The 18691-nt window shown below is 43.3% G+C and overlaps 1 protein-coding gene across 1 annotated transcript in view; it reads right to left on the reverse strand.

Moving 5' to 3' along the window:
- COX10 (cytochrome c oxidase assembly factor heme A:farnesyltransferase COX10) overlaps positions 1-12645 on the reverse strand; it is a 103170-nt gene extending 90525 nt beyond the window's left edge. Inside the window, exons 1-4 of the mRNA XM_048075955.2 lie at positions 12489-12645; positions 11749-11873; positions 10623-10947; positions 655-779 (exon numbers count right to left, since the gene is read on the reverse strand). Of these exons, the coding sequence (XP_047931912.2) occupies positions 655-779; positions 10623-10947; positions 11749-11873; positions 12489-12531 (618 nt within the window). The 5' untranslated portion in view covers positions 12532-12645. The remainder of the gene's footprint in view (positions 1-654; positions 780-10622; positions 10948-11748; positions 11874-12488) is intronic.
- Between the last annotated feature and the right edge of the window lie 6046 nt (positions 12646-18691).

Genomic DNA, 18691 nt, shown 5'->3' on the forward strand with positions numbered 1-18691 from the left:
TAGTTTGTCTCTCCTTTGGGACTTAAGAAGAGCCTAAGAGCAACTTTGCTTCACAGCTGGATTGATTGCAGGAGAGCTGCGAGATCAGCATCAAGCCCCGCAGGAACTCTCACACATGCAGGGAAGCTCAATTTCAGGCACCTACAACTTCTGGAGCATGAGACACAGCTACCCCATGGCTGAGATTTCCAGTGTCTTTAACAAATGCACGGGAGATATCCTGATTCCAGACGCACTAACCCCCCCGACGCCCCACTCATTCAGAAAACTGCTCTGAGCGTCTCCTCAGACAGACCCGACGAGGTCAGGCAATAAAGCGCCCGAAGAGCCGGGCCCGTAAGGCTGGAGCCCTGCTGGCTCTTCTGGCACTCCAATTACACAGCTCTTCCTGTGTCATTTTCAGTGATCCATGCTCGGTATTATCAAGACAAACATTATTATTGGGAGGCTTAAAACCTCATCAGCTCAATTCTGAACAAACACACTGTGCCCACAGACCCTAATTCACAGACACGGTCCTTCCGTGGCGTCGGTTTTAGCGGCCCAGAGCTCGTGCTGCGGCTGCAGGCACCGCACGCCCTGCCACTCGCTCGCTCCTGGCAGCGTTTCCGACGGCAGGACATCAGCAGCTCGCAGCAGAGCCGTGGCACTGACCTGATTGATGGAGTTGGCAGCGCAGGAAGCCAGTCCCGTTCCCAGCGAGGCGAGCAGGAAACAAGTCAGGTCAAAAGGGACCGGGGCCATGGCAAACCCAGCGGACGCCGTGCACACAACCAGAGCTGCAACACAAGAGCACAGGTCAAGGAATCAGCAAGAAACCACCTCCTTCATACGTATCGCTAGAGTTAAGGTTTTAAAACACTGTAAGAACTACAGCGCAGATTAACTTTTTACTGGTTTTTGGACCAAAGTAGCCCCAAGAATACAGTACAAACAATGCTAACTGCGTAACAAAGGCAAAGATGGAAAGGACAACTGCCAGGGATGAGACACCCAGAAGCAACAGAACTTAGGCAGAAGAGGTGAGAACAAAACTTATGGCACTGTATTCTCTATTTTATGGATTGCTACAGGATCAAGCTGCCTCATACAACAGGTATCTGAGATACTTTTTTTCCCCCCTGTAACCCACATGCCATTGCAAAGTCAACCATGGCAGAAAAACAGTTGGGAAAAACCCTGAACCGAGAGAGAGAAATTCTATCAAAATATAGCAGAAACTTCAGCAGGGCAAAAAACCAAAACAAACAAAAATTAAAAAAAATGAAAAAAAACCAAGGCTACGCAGACAACACCTGGTGAAGCCAGTAACTTCACTGTAAAAGCATCTGCTCGCACTGTTTCCATTTGATATGCCCACTTCAGGCAGAAGGTACAATCACATCACCACATGGACCTCGTAACACTTAATCCACTCAAATTTGGAAGTCTTTAACAAAAATCCATTTCAGTTTTGTCATCCAAAATTATAACTTTAGTATAGTACTGTTAATCACATGCTTAAAAAGAAAGTTACCCTAGTCTCAATCCTAATACTGCAATTACCCAAATAATAGGTTACATGAAACTCGCATTTGTAAAGAATACTATAAAATAAAAATTTCTTATACTATAAAAGTCAGGACTTATTGAGTTTCTTGCTCATGACCTTGAAACTGACAATTGAAAATTAATAGTTATTAAATAATTTAAAAATGTCTTGTGTGTAATTACATGTTCCAGATCTCAAATTAAAAGTATGCATCAAAGAATCAAAATGTTCTCATCTTCCTGATTGCTACAAAGCCTCCTATGTGTCTAAAGTTAAGTGACAAATAAATAACCTTTGCTGATATATCTGGATTATCTCCTGGGTAGTGTTACTGGAGATGGAAGAACTAAATGTCACGGCAGAGACCTGTCAGCAAGGATGTACATGCAAAGCACCCATTTCAAGAGCTGTGCCTACGTAAGGACCTTAGGATTTAATTATAAAAAGACAGTGAAGATGACATGCTGCTCAGCAAAACTTTCTGCTAAGTATTAAATCTGTTAGCTGATGAATATTATTATAATAATGTATTTCACATTGTCATAAACGTAACGTATTTAGCCTCGTTGTGGATTCACAGGGTGCTGCACAGATAGCTGGGACACAAGTCTCTGAGAGCACAAGGTTTATATCACGCTAAGCCCACAGCTTCACCTCTCGTGACAGCACCTGGCTCCTTCGGCTGCTTCCAAAACACCTGGAACCTGCACGGAGCCTTACCCTTACCTGCAGACATGCAAGTACTGATCACTGCTGAAAGACTGGACCCCAGCTATTCAGAACTCAGGGACAGAGCATCCCGGTTTCGAACTTGGATCCTTCTTCATAGAGAATAATCAAGAAATAATTTCAAGATTATAATTTCAAGAAAATATGAAATCCCCTGGTTTACAGCTGATAGAGTTAAAAATACACCCAAAAGAAGATGGTGAAGCAGTGGTGTTTGCATTTCTAAGAATTATTACATTCATCTTTTGGCATAATAAATCACCCTTCCACTTCTAGACAAGAGTTTAATTAAAACTTATCTTAGAGAGCACTTTACGCCAATTTATTATGGGAAAACACCAACTCATTTACTGAAGAAGAAAGGTGGAGCAGATTGGCAAACAGTCTGTGTAACCTTACCATCACTCTGACCTCAAAGAAATCCTAAGACAGCATAGCTACAGCACTAATTAAAGTCCCCATTGATTTCTCTGGATTAATTTCAGCTCGTCATTTCAGAGTGACTTAGCAGGATCTCGTTAAAAAAAGGCCGTAGTACATCCTCTTACTTATCCAATTGCAACAGGTATTTTGGGTGGCTTGGCAGAGCTCTCAACACAAGGTTTTCCCTGCTTGTCTCATCACCCTGCAATTCGAATGCGACATGTTAAGAGTAAATAGGAAAACGTTCCCTTTGGATTGGGAAGTTTATTTGCTTTTCCTGGGGAAGCAATAATTTACTCTTCTACTTTTTTCACGGAGGAAAAGTATATTTAATTGAAATCACATCAAGGGAATGAGGTCATAGATTGTTTGTTTTTTAATCCCTGTTAGTTTAGTGCTTTTGGGGTCAAATTCACTTCACCTTATTATAGAAAAATGGAATTGATCCTTTCAAGATTTGTTGATGAGAGCTGGCATTATCTTCAAAAAGAAGCCAGGATTTAAACTTATGATCTCAACCTAAACCTAATTTTGTCTTTTAAACATCTTTAGCTTTAACAGAAATTAAGAAGGGACATTTGTCTACAATTTCAATGTCAATGAAAAAGAAAATGCTAATGCACTCGTGGGGGGAAAAAAAAGTGAATAATGTTATTTCCAGCACAAGAACATGTTCGAAAGGACTACAGTGCATAGTATGCTTTGCATTCCTGTTTGACTTCATTGTAATCTACCTTTATGAATCTTTGGATTTGTACCGTGCGAATCACCACACTATATTTTGTTTAGCTCCTATTAGAAAGTAGCCAAGCCAAAGTCGAGGGGAAGAAACCCAAAGCAAACCACTTCAGCTTTAGACTTCCTTTCTGTTCCCGTACTGATTGTGTATCAGTACATATGGAAGAACAAAAGCAATTGTATTCCTATTTTAATTTAAGAAGCTATTTTACCGTTTTATTACAAGCGTTTTTGTACTCCTTTAAAGGAAACTGGTTTTCTAAGAGCTGATGGAACTTCTTTGATAAGAGATGCACATACACCAACTCATGCTGCACATACAGACTGGGTGATGAGACGCTAGAGAGCAGCCTAGAAGAGAGGGATCTGGGGGTCGTGGTAGACAGCAAGTTGAATATGAGCCAGCAGTGTGCCCTGGCGGCCAGGAGGGCCAACCGTGTCCTGGGGTGCATCAAGCACGGCATCGCTAGTAGGTCAAGGGAGGTGATTGTCCCGCTCTACTCTGCGCTGGTGCGGCCTCACCTCGAGCACTGTGTGCAGTTCTGGGCACCACAGTATAAAAAGGACATGAAACTGTTGGAGAGTGTACAGAGGAGGGCTACGAAGATGGTGAAAGGCCTGGAGGGGAAGACGTACGAGGAACGGCTGAGGTCACTGGGCCTGTTCAGCCTGGAGAAGAGGAGGCTGAGGGGAGACCTCATCACAGTCTACAACTTCCTCGTGAGGGGGTGTCGAGAGGCAGGAGACCTTTTCTCCATTAACACCAGTGACAGGACCCGCGGGAACGGGGTTAAGCTGAGGCAGGGGAAATTTAGGCTCGACATCAGGAGGGGGTTCTTCACAGAGAGGGTGGTTGCACACTGGAACAGGCTCCCCAGGGAAGTGGTCACTGCACCGAGCCTGTCTGAATTTAAGAAGAGATTGGACTGTGCACTTAGTCACATGGTCTGAACTTTTGGGTAGACCTGTGCGGTATCAAGAGTTGGACTTGATGATCCTTAAGGGTCCCTTCCAACTCAGGATATTCTATGATTCTATGATTCTATGATTCTCCTCCTGAGTTTTCACTCTTTGTTTTCTGGAAAGACAAATACAGCCTCAACATTGGTGCTGTGGGTCTGACAAAGGTTTTCTTCGTAAACTTAGATTTTTCTGGGGTAGGTGCATCTCGGTTTTGTTGTAGATTCTAACCTGCACACTGAATACAGCCAAACTCCTGAAGCAACTTTAAATTTGGGACAGTAATTTGAAGCAAGTCTTCATGTAATCTCATATAAAATTCAAGTGCAGTAACACAAACAGAGCAAACAGCAATAATCTCTTCTACTGTTGAAGAATTTTAAAATGCTTTGCAAAAAATAAACTGTAATAATAGTTTGTTTTTCTTTCATTAGTTTTCTTTGTAGCATGGAAAACAAATTGCTAGCAAACTATCACTATGAAGCTTTGTCTCTTTGATAGGATAATAGTTACTGATTTAATAACCACAAAATGAGAACTACTTTGACAGACCTATAAAATATATTTAGGACTGGAGAATGCGTGTAGACTAGTAACAATCTATACAAGGAACACTGATAAATCTTTGTCAAAGTTTCTGGCTATATTAAAGCCACAATTTAAAAGAATAAATTCTGCTCTCAGTTGAAGTGGAAATGTACTGGAACTCCAAGCAAATGGATTTTTTTTTTTCCACTAGAGCAGCTGTTAGCAGATTTTTGCCCATGCACACACAAGCACCTTATTTAGTGATTGATGCCACGTTACTTAGCAGTTCAGCAACACTCAGAGTCATTATGCAAAGCTGGATAACCATCATCTTCATTTCGCAATGGATGCAGGGATGAGGCAGGGTGTTAACGATCACACTGCAAGCCAGTAGCAAATGTCTCACGCTTCTCATTTCCACTTCAATACGTCTGTGCTAGATGATCACCAGCGCACAGACAAATTCAGACGTAAGCAATACATCTGATGAACTTGGGTTGTTTTTTTCTAGTAAAGAAAATGGGATTATTTTCTTAAAAGAGTGCATAAGAAAAAATGCCCTATTTTTAGTCTCCAAACCTGAAAATGGTCATAAATATTATTTGTCCATTTTTCAAGATTTAAATATAGCTCAGTACGTCCATGATGTAGAAGCTATACGTATTTTTGCAGCATGCAGTCTCTGCTCCTAGGATGTTGTCTGACATTGTCTAGCCACATCGGAGAGCGGTTCCGACTTGGAAAGGATTTCAGGCAATCGCCTAGTCCAACCCCTTGCTGAAATGAAGGTCAGTGCTGAATTCAGGCCAGGTCCCTTGGGGCTTTTTCATCTCCAGGGACAGAAATTTCACATCATGTCTGTACAACCTGCTCCAAAGTTTGACTGTCCTCATTGCAAAACCGCTTTTCCCTTATGTCAAGTCAGAACCTCCCCTGATACAATTTATGAAACATTTTTCTCTACGCCAAGATTCACAGCATATTTTAAAAAAATGAGGACAATCCTCTTTTCTTCCAATCCTCTTTTTAAAAGAATTTTGGCATCTGACTGGAGAATGTCCAAATCTTTCTCCCTGTGGAAGACGCTACTAATGATCAGATAGCAGCAGAATGACACACAAATCTTTACCTTAAAAACAAACATCAAATAAATGCACGGGCCTCCTCAGAGAGCTGATTCCACCAGTCCTGGGATTCAGCCTGTAACCTGCACAACACTTTGGCGAGGAAAAAGCATGAAAAAAAAAATAGGTTTGATTCTGATCTGACCATTGGTAAATCCTGGAATGACTCTATTGAAGATGACAAATGACTCCAGATTTACTGAGGTATAAACACCCCAGGCTGGCCTATTTTAGCTCTCTCCTAAGGCTGATCACGACAAGAGCAGAGAGAATTTACTCCCGACTATTCTCACATAACATTAACAGGATTCTGGGCTGAACTCTGAGAGCTAGATATAACCAAACAACGTCTCACATCCAAATGAGAGATCCACAGAAAAACAAACTCTGGAGAAAGTTTCCAGATTTCGTAGTGCTTAGAGAAACAGCAATACACTTAAATCGAAGCAACGGGGGTTTTTGTTATATCCACCGTGAAGCTTTTCAGCAGAGAGGACAGTAACACGCTGCAGCAGGTTGCACGGGGAAGCTGTACATTCTCTGCCCTCGGATGGTTTTTAGAACGAACAGAGCACCATGAAGTCAGGGATGATATACCTAAGGTTGGTCCTGCCTAGGGGAAAAATAGATTAGACGACCTTCTGAAGTGTCACCTTGAGGTCCCTGCGATTCTGTGGATGCCGCACACACGGAACCAAAGCAAGCCACCCAGCAGAGAAGTCTCTCCAATGAGATCTGAAACAGGGCTTCAGTAATCAGAACAGAAAATAACGTTCATCATGCTTTAGCAGATTAACTGTTGAACTGTATTTTGGAAAAATACTACCAAAACTCTAAAGTGGCTTCAAAGATTTGGAAGTTACAAGTGCTTTGCAATGAGATGATGTAAAAGAATATAAAGATTTTGGGTGAAAGACTGCAACTTTGCACAGGATCTCTGGGTAAACAGCAATCAAATGAGCAACCGTGTATAATCAAGAATCATTAGATGCAAATTAATGTGTTTATGAAGACAGCTGAAAATGTTCACTGTAGTATACTAAAATACAGGACAAAGGAAAGACAGGGAAATGCCCACAACATGTGGACATTAATGTGCCTTTCTTCAAGAAACTGAAGGTTTGTATTACAGTAGCCAGAACGAGAAACAAGAGTCGGGATTCAACTCTTACAGGCACAGCAGAGAGAGAAAAGCTAAAGACACCGTCCCTTCCTTAGTGAGCTTGCAATTTACATTAGGAAAACTACAGCAGTTCAGAAATTAGCAATTAAGTTTACACCTTACTCATGTTTACACATCCGCTTCCCAGACGTGTGCTACGTAACGTGCTGTGCCTCTGGCTGCTCACTGTCACCACAAGGTATGCACAAGGCATCCCTTAGTGCAGGAGCAGCAATGACTTTATGTTCACAAACCGTAGCAAAGTCGCTAAGGAGAACACCCAGCACTTCGCACACTGTGCCTTCGCTGCGCTTCCCCCAAACCAAAACCTGGCATTTCTTTCTTGTGTTTTTCCACACAGCTCATCTTAGTTTTCATCTGTGATCGCTGGCAAAGGCATGAAGTTTAAGAAGATGAGACCGCCTGATATTCTTAACGATGTGTATGCATTATAAATTAGGATTTCCTCCTATCACCATACCTCACAATTCCTTTTCCTATTTTCAACTACACATGAACTTTGGGATAAAGTTGAAGACAATGACATTTATAATTCTGAAGACTTATCAGGCAGATGCATTAGCTTTCCAAGTGCCAGGATGGTAAGATGCAGCTGTTCAGGCAGCAGCCAACAGAGAAAGGGAAGGATGGAAATCGAACCCGAAAAGGTGGATTATGCAACAAGTAATTAAAAATTCCCTAATCGCTTTTTATGGCAAAAGAATATAAACAGTTCTTTTTTTCCCTCTTCTGTTGGAAAGTCAGAGTTTCTCATGGCAGACTCATAAGAGCTATAGTTTACACGAAGCAGGAGGGTATGGTAATGGCTAAACTCATTTCCTTTCAAAGGTGAATTGCAGTTCAGAACACAAACAAACATCTCTTTACTTCAGCAGCGGGAAGAGAAGAGGGCATAAGGAAGTCTCATTTTAGCATAATGCACAGTTTGTTTTTTTGTTATTTTATACCCTAAAAAGTATAAATAAAGAGCCTGCCAAAATAAACACATAGGATATGAGATCTATCAGAACTTCATGGGTGGAAGGAATTGAGTTGCGTGTCATTTGTAGAATAAAAGTGACCTTAGAGAATCTATTTTTTCTTCAGTAAAATAAATAAATAAATCAAAGAACTACACCACCATACTCTTTACAGAATTTGTATTTTTCCACATGATCGCACAGCTTGGAAAAAGAGCTCAATCTACCTCCTTGCTCCGCACGCTGCACCGAGTATTTTTCCTGCTCGCCTCCTACACTGTCCTTTGACCAAAAAGACCAGCAACAGAGCTCCCTCCTGCAAACCTCTCTTCATCCAAAATCCAACTCGTGCTTTTGTATTTTCTCATTTCAATACAATCTCCCTGCCAAATACACAAAGATCGCACCAAGAAGAGGGATTCACTTTTTTCTATATCTCTACACCTTCTCAACAGACGCAAAGTTTATCACCTTGGCTCAAGAACAGCACATCTGAAAACGCACGCTTGTACAAAACAGGCAGTCTTCAACCAAATGAAATTCCACAACCTTTGCCTTCTACAGCTTTCAGGTAACATTATGCTTTAAAAACAGTGGTACTTTCTTGCCTGCAATGTTGTTTTTTCCATTTTAGCAAGAGCTACTAGAAGCAGTTCAGAATTTTGGCACCAACAGTGAGGCCACACGAAGAAAATAACACACAAAATTATTTTCCCCTGAAAGAGATACTCTTCCATCTTGGTGAAGTTCTTCAAACTCCTGTTTTGAGAAGCAACAATAATGGTCAGATGTGGTACTGAGCTTACCCATAAGGACTATCAGCAAATTTAACACATTTAAAGTGTTTTAAACAAGAGCTGATTCTCTCCCCTTCTCCATCTCTCTCTTCCCCCTCACCCCATTTAAACTGATCACTTAATCACAGAACTTTAACTTTTTATTTCTGGATCTATTGAGTTTTTTTAATTTAATTCTATTTCAATAACCAGCATAGGCTTCAAGCTCACATAAAAGAGCCAATTAAATAAAATCACCTAGTTGAAAATATGCCAAAAGAGTTAATTGTTCATATAGCACTTAGACATTATCTGTGGTGAGCACTAGAGAAACAAAATACTGCTAAAAACTTAACAGCATGAGGAGGAAAACCAGCTCAGCTCCACACAAAGAGAAGAGGCAATAATTTAGGTTGTATGCGTCACAAAGCTGTTGCAAACTTGGAAGTGCAATAATCCTGATAACTTATAAATGTGCCAGTAAGAGTTCTGTATGCCTAAATTTGAAATTACCAAGGCTAATAAATCATTAAAGTATCAAAAAAACATGTTTTTTCTTCCATCAAGTCTACTAACTCAACTCTTTAGCAGCAGAAAATAAATAAATCTTGAGTTTTTTTAAAATATCAAGGAGGAACATTTGGACATACAGACAAGATTGGTTTTGCCAAGCCCAAAACATGAGATGTCTCACCAACACTGAGAACTAGAAGGCTTGTTTATTTAAGAAAAAAATAAATGACCATCGTACACTGTATGTGGCCAGTACAATTCTTCCATGGAAAACAAAGAGGGAAAACAAGACAAAAGTTTCAGAAAACAAACTGAATTCGGGATTTTTATTATAACAAGTTGTTATAGCATGGAATAACAGTTTTATTACTGTTTTTTTTTTTTAAACCAGAAAAATTCACCCACTGGAGAGAGCACCACAGTAGGGACTTCAAATTATTGTACTTCTGTTCTTGGCCCTGATACTGACAAAATCTAAGTCTTCGGTCAGATCATTACAGCTTCCTTAGACATAAAGCATACTTAACACTCCTGCTTGGCAAAGAAGCAATTTCTAGTTGTTATGTATTACTATTAGAATACAGGAAATGTAGTTGGGCTGCAAAGTAATTGCTTAAACTGCTGGTTGGAAGGTACAGCTCTGTTAACAACTACAAAAGTAAACTATACCTCATTTCAGAAACTTTAATTGGTCATACCTAAAACTTTTCCATCATAAACTTTGAAATTATTCTGATTATCTTTTGTTGGTTCTCTTAATATGAATTTGAAAAGAAGTAGTGTTAAAATGAAAGGTAAATAAGACAGAATGTTGGTAAACTTAAGCAAAAAGGTTTTAACTTAATGCAAGGTTTATAAAATCTCTTCTTATTCCAGTTTTACCTCAAAGTATTTTTTTTGTACAAACTCTTGCTTAGGATCCCCAAAAGCTAACTGACAATATGGTGCAAGCAATGATGATTCTAAACAAATTTAATAGGCAAAGAAATAACTTTTATAAAACTATTTTTTTCCAGCACACGTTTGATGGAATTGACCCAGGCACTTTGTGCCACTGAAGTGGGAATTATCACACAAAAACCTGTCTGTACCAATAGCACGTTAGAGAACTCTAATATCAAACAGAATACACATAAGTGAAAAAACAACCAGTAATACCTGTAAGCTTAATTTTGGACAAACGTGCCAAAATTCCTGGCAAATCATCCAGCCGTAGCTTCATTTCTTTCCATTGTCTTTCTTCTTTGGATTCTGCTCTTAGCGGTGTGGCTGAGCCTCCAATTTCTGCAGCTAACTTCATTTCTCTCAGCTCATTTCTGTTTGATGTCTTAGACAAAGGCTGATGAACAGGTGAAATTGGTATAATCTTGTGTATAACTTTCTTTTCTTGATCCAATTGTTGACTCTCACGAAAAGGAGATGCAACTGAATCTGACTTAGGTTTTGCTCGCTGGCTGAGGTCTTTGTTGTACTGTGTTACATACTAAATAGAATGATAAATTTTAAGATGATTAGCTAAGAAGATGTATTCATCCCTTTTATGTTGTTATTAATGCCAAAATTATTGCTACATTATTCTTCTTATCAGGTTTACTTCCTATAGTGACATGACTGAGTTAGTCTTCTTTCAAACACTTATTTCATGCAGAAAAAGTTTCTGAAGTTGGACAACATACAACAAAGGCAGTTTTCCATTTCTCAACTGCCTCAATGGCATTTACTTAACTTTGAAGAACTGTTTCTGAACAAAATATAACTTCCCTTTTAGTTTTGACAAGAAACTTTACTTAACTCAGCTTCAAAACTACCAGGCAATATCACTTAATTTATAAGTGATTAATTCAACCATAAACAAACAGGTACGCATAGGTCCATAACAACTCCAATCTCTAAAAACAGGAACTCAACTTTTTGCATCTTTAGAAGATATGAGTGATTTTCGTACTAGCGCTTTAATGAATAATAAATGCAAAGGTAATTTAATTTCATGTTTCCCAGCAGGAGATGAGCACTCCACTTCAAAGGCACGGAAAGCTCTGTCTGGAAGAGGACACGCCGCGGCACAAAGCATTATCTGTGCTGCAGTGGCCTTCCTCCAGCCTCAACTGTTTCAGGTCCCATGTGCTTAACTCTGATGCGACGCACAAAAGGAGATGCTTGGAATTGCCTGAGCTTGCCGGATAGGAAATTTTGTTTTTTCAACCAATCTCCAATTTGGCTCGCCACACAAGACAAAGTTAATTAAGGAACGAGAAACATGGGACAACCACACTCCTTGACTTACCATTCGTTTGAGAAAGTTAAAGTACTGAAAAGTGATCAATCTGTCATTGGCTACTCGGCACAGATGCACAAACTGGCATGGTACTTGCCGTATTCCTGTTTTCTTCAAGTGCCAAATAAATAAACCTATTTAAAGAAAAAAGGAGAACATTAGGTTCCAGCTCTGCCCCCGGATTCACCTGTAATTCGGCCTACAACATCTGTTGTCTGCTGGGACGTGACACCACCACAAATGGGAACCTGGACAGGGGGAGACACATTTGTGGAGTCCTATTGAATAAACCACAAGTGCAGGTTGCTCTAATGGTTTGGAGTTTTCCTTCCTAATTTCCCAGCTCCCTAAAAACATGCTTTTTTAAGCTTGTCTTCCTCCTCCACGAGCCCACAGCTTTCTCAAGTAAGAGCATCTCGGCCACACAGCATAAGCAGCGCTTAAAGGAAGCAGCTGCCACAGGGCTGCAAGATCACACCAAGGCCACCCGTGCCCGATATGACATCTATGCTCCTTTATTTTACTTTAAGAAGAAAACACCGCTACAAACCAACGACCCCACAACGCTACACGACCCTGAAGGGCACCCTCAGCCCCAGCACGCCCCGCGGGGACACCCCTCACAGGAGCCGGCCATGCCCGGGGACACCCGGCGTGCGCTCCCCACGCTGCCCCCCGACAAAACCGACCGGCCCCGCTGCCCCCAGGGCTGCCCCAGCGACGGCCCGGCCCGGCCCGGCCCGCGGTACCTGCCAGCGCCCGGGGCGGGCTGCAGCGGCGGGCGGCGCTCATGGCGCCGCGCTGCTCCCGCCGCCCTCTCCCCTCAGCGCCTGGGCGCCGCCATCTTGCGCGGCCCGACCTCGGGACGCCATCCGGGTCGGCGCTTCCGCCGGCGGCTGAGGGGAGCCCGGCCCCGGGGACGGGAGGGGACGGAGGGGACGCGGGGACTGCGCGTTCGTGCCCCGCGGCTGCCGAGAAGCAGCTCAGACCCTTGCAGGGGTACACAATACTCTTGTTTCTGGCGCTGGTTATTAAAATTTGCTTTTTTTGTCTGCATCGCAGCGTTTTTATTAAAAATCGCGGGCTTAGCGCAGTGGCTGTTACAGGAGGAGGGTGCCGTGGAGTTCGGGGAGGGGTCACAAAATGCTTTTGAAACAACCGAGTGAGGGCTAAGAAAAAAGGTAAATGAGGCAACCAGGTCGGTGAGGACACGGGAGTCTCATTCCCCAAACTACCTGAGTATTAAAGATCTCAAGGCTTGGTTAAAAACAAACAACAAAAACACTTGTATTCACCTGCCAAAGTCACTTGGAAATTGGAATTAGTTTTCTAAACCGCTTGGTTTCAGTTACACGCTGCAGGAGGTCGGATTTAGAAGATGGATGCTGCCCAGAGAGGTCCTCACTGAAGGCTCATCCTGCCTTGCACCAGTGCTGGTGCTCGCTGGATCCATCTCCAAGCAGATTCAGCTTGCTAACCTGAAGGGAAAATATACTTATTTTGCTGGGTTAACTGTCTGAACCCACCCTGTGCAGGGTCGGATAGGCTGAAAGTTGGTACGAGGCACGGAGGAGGGGGCCTCTGCTGTGCTCTGACCAGAAAGGCAGGGGAATGGTTAGGACTGCTCAAGCTGTAAAGCGTAATTGCACCCCCAGGCACCTTTAAAATGTTTTCTCTTAAGAGTTTAAGTTCAGGAGATGTAGGCTATAAGTCACTTAAATGCTTTAGAAAATCATTCTCAATATTTTAACATGGAAATCTGCCTCAGACCCATCTTCCTCCCGGGCTTTCATTTCTTTATAGTGCTTAAATTCATGCAAAAGTCATCTTAAATCATTATTAGGAAGATAAAATGAAAACACTCACTTTAATTCACCAAGAATATCCTACTTTGAAGCATTTATTTCCACTCTGCTTCTATTTGGGGAGCTGGGGAGAAATTAGGACTTCACATTTCTTACAATTAATAACCTGTTTTACTCTGAGTTCTCATCACTCAGCATATATCACTTTGCAGTTCCTGTTTGCATCTCCAGTTTTTGTAACTACCACAGATTCGATCTCAAGTTAAATTTACACCTGCAAAAACAAAATAAACATCACGTAGCAAACACACAATGGCTACACAGAGGGCTGGAATGGCTGGTTGGTTTTAGGGCACTTCGGGTCACAGAGAAAAAGGTTGAGGTAGCCAAAGGTTCCGTGTCAGGGCTGAGATTTAAGGTTTGGTGATTTTCATTGCCTTTCACTTGGGCAATAAATTGCACCCCTGTAGAGAGGGGGTAAAACACTACTTTTCTAATTAAGGAGAATGTTATCCATGGGCCTCAAGGCAGAGAAATGCCTCCTTATGAAACAATAATGATGATTTAAGGAACACGGAATGTCACATACCCATTTGGGTTTAACCACTAAAGCTACTCCTTGAAGAAAAGAAAAGAAAAGAAAAGAAAAGAAAAGAAAAGAAAAGAAAAGAAAAGAAAAAAGAAAAGAAAAGAAAAGAAAAGAAAAGAAAAGAAAAGAAAAGAAAAGAAAAGAAAAGAAAAGAAAAGAAAAGAAAAGAAAAGAAAAGAAAAGAAAAGAAAAGAAAAGAAAAGAAAAGAAAAGAAAAGAAAAGAAAAGAAAAGAAAAGAAAAGAAAAGAAAAGAAAAGAAAAGAAAAGAAAAGAAAAGAAAAAGGGATTTTTAGTGAACACAAGTATCCAAATGTCAGAATTACATTTCAGCCTAAAATGGCTGCACGGGCTTTGGGTCTTGTTAGCAAGGCTTTGGGTCTGCAGAGTGCTGATTCTGCAGAATCTGCCTCCACGAAGTACTGAACACTCCAGCAAGCACCAAGCACCATAACAAATCATTAAAAAGCGCACGTGGCACTTCCAGGGAGCTCTCAGCACCTTGCTCGCTCGGGTCCCGCCGTCTCGCCCCCGGGCAGCAGTGCGGCAGGACTACCTGCAGGCTGCAGGAGCAGCACCCTGCCTGTCTCAGGGCTCCAAGGCCAAGCACTGCTCGGGCGCAGTGATTCCTGAGTTATCTCTGCTAATTGCTAAGATGGGCAATTGCTCCGTATCTATTGCTACTTCTCCCCGGTTATAAAATAAACACCGCACCTAGAGGTCCGTTTTCAGGGTGATGCAAGGGGTGTTTAACCACGCGACTCCCATTAATGTTAATTACAGAGCACATATTAACAGCATTATACGATCCTTTTTCCTATTAGCACTATCATAAATCTGATTGGTGGGGCTTAATTAGATCTCAGCAGCATAATGCAATAGTTTGATACACGAAAGGGCAAATTCATGGAGACAGCATACTATTATTATACTTTAATCTCAAAATCTCTCCTTCTCTTACTCATAACACCAACAAGGCTTCTTGTAAGATTGATTTGTTGTCAGAAAATGATTTAAAGACCGACTGTAAAAATATTATATTTTCCTTGCTTCATAGAATGCAGCATTGATGTTAGAGCTCCACAGAGACTCGATGTACTTTCAGATAGGGAACTTTAAAAGCCAAGTGCAAAATAAATAAGATGGCATCCTGCTGTTATTGTGGTAACCTTTACAGATCATTTCAGAGCTATGACTGTTGTGGAGTTCAGTAACACACCATGTGGGAAGCTGTAGCTTTGTGCAGTTCTACCCCCTTTAGCTTAAGCCCCGCTGTATTTGCTTTGTTGTGGCCCGGTTGTGGTATGTAGCAGAAGGAACGGTGTCCAAAGCGAAGGGCACAAGATTGTATAACCATATTCTCCCTGCTGAGATCTCCTTGAGTCAGAGCTAGTCCCAAACTCAGTGGCTGAGAAACTCCCCGTGACGCTGATGGCCATTTAAGTAGTTCATTGTGTCACCCATAATGGGATAGATTTGTGATTTTCCATAAATAAGCATTTGTGGTGCACAAGCTTTACATTTATGAATAGATGTGTTTTGGGCCTGAATGAAGAAACCTCTCAACCAGAAGCAAAACGTATTGGTTTCAGCCGAGAGCCTGAAACATGCCTGTTCCTTGCTATTAAAGCCTTGTGCTCAGCAAGTAACTCTAAGTGGTGTGTAGCGGGTTAAAAAATATAATAAATCAAAAACCCTAACCCCTCCCTCCACCCCAGTCCCAGTGCTCTGGAGTAGCTGAAGCTTCCAAGAGCAAATGAAAGAGTAGTCCTGGTAGATCAGGGCTCAGTAGCCCTTCCGAAGGGGTGTGCCAGACTGGTTTCTTTCCCAAAGCAGAGTTCAAATATACCGTAGGAAATCAGCAGAAGCTCAAAACTGCTGCCTCTTCCCAGCTGTCAAAGGTGGCCTCGTGCTGACCCTGTGGTATGCCGTTTTTGGCAAGCCTGTATGGCTTGCTCACCACCTGCAGTGGACTCTGAGCTGTAATTGCTTCCTTCAGTTAAAGGACTTCCAGCCTTTCCTTAGGTAGAGCTTCCCCGGGCGTCTGGTGTAAGCTCGGCTCTGATCCAGTTCGGAGTTGATGTCAAGCCTGGTGCAAACCTGTAGGCAATGGGAAGTAAGCAGCAAGCTGCGTGGGGATGAACCGTGCCGAGGGAATCATCCCTAAAGCATGGCGAGACCTGAGAACATAAAATAGTTCAGCTGGAAGGGACCTTCAAAGACCATCAGGTCCCACTGCCTGGTCACTTCAGGGCTAACCAAAGGTTAAAGCGTATTACCGAGGGCAGTATCCAAACGTCTCCTGAACACTGATGGACACGGGGCATCAACAGCCTTTCCCGATTCCTGTTCCAGCGTCTGACCACCCTCGCAGTAAATAAATTTTTCCTAACACTTAGTCTGAACCTCTCCTGGCACAACTTTGTGCCTTTCGCTCATGTTCTGTCACTGGTTACCTGCCGTCCGGCAGCAGAAACAAGCCACTGTTCACAAAGGAGCTACACAGCCCCCCACGACCTCCCGTTCTGTCAGCCAGCCCCTCCTAACTCACCCAGACATTGCTGTTCCTGACAGGCAGCGATGCCCCTTCGAGTTCTCAGCCAGCATCAACAATAGATTTTTCCAGCAACCCTTTGCCCAGAAAATAACCCTCTGAAGAAAAGAACCTGTGTCCTGTGCTCTTTCTGCTGAGAATTGCTGCCTGAATATCTCCAGACCCTGCTTCTTTTTTTTTTTTTTTTCATACCTCCTTTCAGAGGTCTTTCTTTTCCTGGAAAATCTATGTGAAATTCCCAAGCTGCCTAGGACTCAAAAGATCTAATAAAAATAAGATTTATTAAGAGCAGAGGGAGGAAATCAGATTAAAACTGAAGAAACAGCTTGCATAACTGATCTCTTATACTCAGCAAATGCTCAGGAAGTGCTCGGTGCACACACATTAACCGTTTTGTGGAAGCCCTCTCCAGCCCGGCAGCCAGGCGAGGCGGGCAGCGGGCTGCCGCGTGTGTCTCCTCCGCAGACATGGCCATTAGCCGCACAAAGCCCACCAGAGCATGCTCGCAGCGTCTCAGCACCAGATGCAAAGCTGGGTTTTGCTGACCCACAATTAACCCATTCCACCTCCCAGGAGGTCCCGGCCGCGGGACCCCAGGCGATGCCGTCGCTCGCTGGTGCAGGCTCTGAGACCTTTCGGATTCCTGCCTCTCCTCCCTCTGCCCATCGCTCTTTTCTTCTCCCCCCAGGTCATGCTTTGCTACCCCATCAGCCCACTGCCCTACCCAGGTCCTGCTTTGGCTTGGCTTAAACCCCTCCACTTTGCAGGACTCCTCTTCTGACTTGCTTTTCTCCCTCGGCAGCATTTTGCCCAGGTAAGCAGCGCTCCCCCCCGCAGCACTCGCCTTCAGGGACACGACAGCAGCACCCACCTGTGAGCGCCTGCCTCCAGTCCCTCTGCTGGGGCTACCTGAGCGTGATGATGCCCCGTGAGCCAAGCTCCAGGAAATGGAGCTTCAGCTTCCTCCTCGTTCCAAACGGTGCTTAAACAGTCCTCAGATCAAACAACGTGGGCTCCAGCTCCTGGAGGCAATTTTTATGCTCTACAATCCTCATTTGGATGCTTTCGCATCCTCAAATGAAGATTTTGGACTGGCTGGCTCCACCAGCCCCATTAACCAGGCACCTCCCTGCTTACCCGTTGGTGAACCCAAGCAGGACATGTCTCTTTCTCTTCTGCTTCCACCAATACAGTGTCTCTACCTATGGTTTCTTCTGCTTCACCTCTCACCTTGCCTAGCTTGACGGGCTGCTACTTCACTAAAATCTTCATAGCTTCTTCTGGTTATTCTTCCTATTCTTTCTCCAACATAAAACGAAGAGGGAGCAAATGGATTTTGTCCGACATCTCAGTGCACACCCTATGTGGCGGCTGCAGTTTTGCTCCATGTTTGTTGCCACCCCAGCCAGGTGGGCAGGGATGCTTGTGCTTGGATGGTCGGGCATGGAGATGGCCACCACGAGACGGGCGCTGAGAAACGTTCTGCAACATGCCAGTGGCTGTGAACCCTGTGTGGCCAGCTCCCCCTCACCCAGCAGTGGAGGAGTGTGGTTGTCCTCAGGCACCTTGTCCTCTGAACCAACTGGTGTAGGTCCTGCAGGCATCTGCCGTTCCCAGGTCGGGGACGGACAATTTGCACTGCCTGAACTACTGCCCGACCCAGTGCGGGAGAAGGCAGCAAAACCACACCAGGATATTTACAAATTATGTTTTATAATTAGATGTCAATGTGGATTCTGGACTTTTAAATAATTCAGCTGAACTCTGAACCGCTCGTATTTCTGCACGTCTGCATGCTTCGTCTTGAAACGTAAGCCCCGAACTGGCTGTTACTGAAATCAATCGATACATGCCATCATTGACTTACACAGGAGCTGAATCAGACCCAGTGCTAGCGCTCGCGCATCCCTACTGAAGCGTCGCCGCACCGCTGGGGTGAGCAGGGATCTCCTCGGTGGGAATGAAGCCCCGCTGGACATCTCATCCCTACCCCCAGGGGGTTTCGG

Source organism: Anser cygnoides, chromosome 19 (assembly GCF_040182565.1).
Source record: "Anser cygnoides isolate HZ-2024a breed goose chromosome 19, Taihu_goose_T2T_genome, whole genome shotgun sequence".
Classification (NCBI taxonomy): Eukaryota; Metazoa; Chordata; class Aves; order Anseriformes; family Anatidae; genus Anser; species Anser cygnoides.